This window comes from Lactuca serriola, chromosome 4 (assembly GCF_051521515.1).
Source record: "Lactuca serriola cultivar US96UC23 chromosome 4, Lser_US96UC23_V15, whole genome shotgun sequence".
NCBI lineage: Eukaryota > Viridiplantae > Streptophyta > Magnoliopsida > Asterales > Asteraceae > Lactuca > Lactuca serriola.
In genome coordinates this window covers 338,746,972-338,748,110 of record NC_136411.1, presented here as the reverse complement: position 1 = coordinate 338,748,110, position 1,139 = coordinate 338,746,972, and the positions used below count along the sequence as shown (strand labels likewise).

The 1,139-nt window shown below is 35.2% G+C and overlaps 1 protein-coding gene across 1 annotated transcript; it reads left to right on the top strand.

Annotated features, from left to right (window-relative positions):
• Positions 1–245: 245 nt before the first annotated feature.
• On the top strand, positions 246–716 carry LOC145099620 (basic leucine zipper 4-like). The gene has a single exon (XM_079037162.1). The coding sequence runs from the start codon at positions 246–248 to the stop codon at positions 714–716; it is 471 nt and encodes a 156-aa protein (XP_078893288.1).
• Positions 717–1,139: the final 423 nt, after the last annotated feature.

The following is a 1,139-nucleotide window of genomic DNA, read 5'->3' as shown; positions in this document are numbered from 1 at the left end:
ATGAGAGTTAGGATCTAACATTTGAATACCTCAAAAGCTCTTTATAACTAATTTTACTGAATTTCACAAATTTAATATATAATAATCTAAAACTCAGGTAGCCACTAACAACTTTCATGACAAAAATACCCCTTGTGGGCCCTACCAATGCTTCTAAGTTTCCTTAAATACTACCGCCCTATCCATAGTTTCTTCCCTTTCCTCCTACTTCCTCCCTTACACCATATACACTACTTTGTCTTCCAATGTCGTCTTCAATCTTCCCTTCCACCGGTTATCATGTCTCCTTTAATGGATACCTCGACGACATTTTTTCCGATTTCCCACCTCAAAATCCTCTCCTTTTCTCCTCTTCTGACAACTCCACCCAGAAAACCAATGGCTCAAGTTCAGGCTCCGATGACTGTGGAACGAATCAGTGGGCAGTTAACATGAATGATGAACGTAGGAGGAAACGAATGATCTCAAACAGAGAATCAGCCAAACGATCCCGCGTGAGAAAACAAAAGCACTTGGAAAATCTAAAGAACCAGGTAACCCGTTATACGATGGGTAATGAAGAACTTAAAAACAGGTTAAGATTTGTGAACCATAATGGACAACTACTCAAGCGAGAAAACGACAGACTCCGTTCAGCGTCTTTGATGCTCCAACAAACACTCTCGAATTTACATCAATTACTTCTCGTTGAGGATCTCCACTACCCATTATTATAGACTGTTCGTGGCCATGCATTACTAAGGCCATGGCTATTAGTGAACAAAACGTAGCTTCATTAATCACATTTTTAAGTACAAATTTAATTAAGATAACTCTAGTTATGTGCTAGAGATAGTCACATCAGCCGCCCCTCGCCATATCGAGGAGGCAGAAGTATGTAAAGAGAATTGTAAGCGGTTATAATTAGTCTTATCTTAATGTATTCCGTAAACAATGGTGGCTTAGTAACCATTTCTTAGTTATTAATTAATTAGTCATTCATATTATAACTTTTTTGTAAATTCTGTTACGCCTTTTTTTTTGTTTATTGACTGTTATATATATATATATATATATATATATATATATATATATATATATATATATATATATATATATATATATAGGTTTAGGTTCATTTAAGACCATTCTAATTTTGT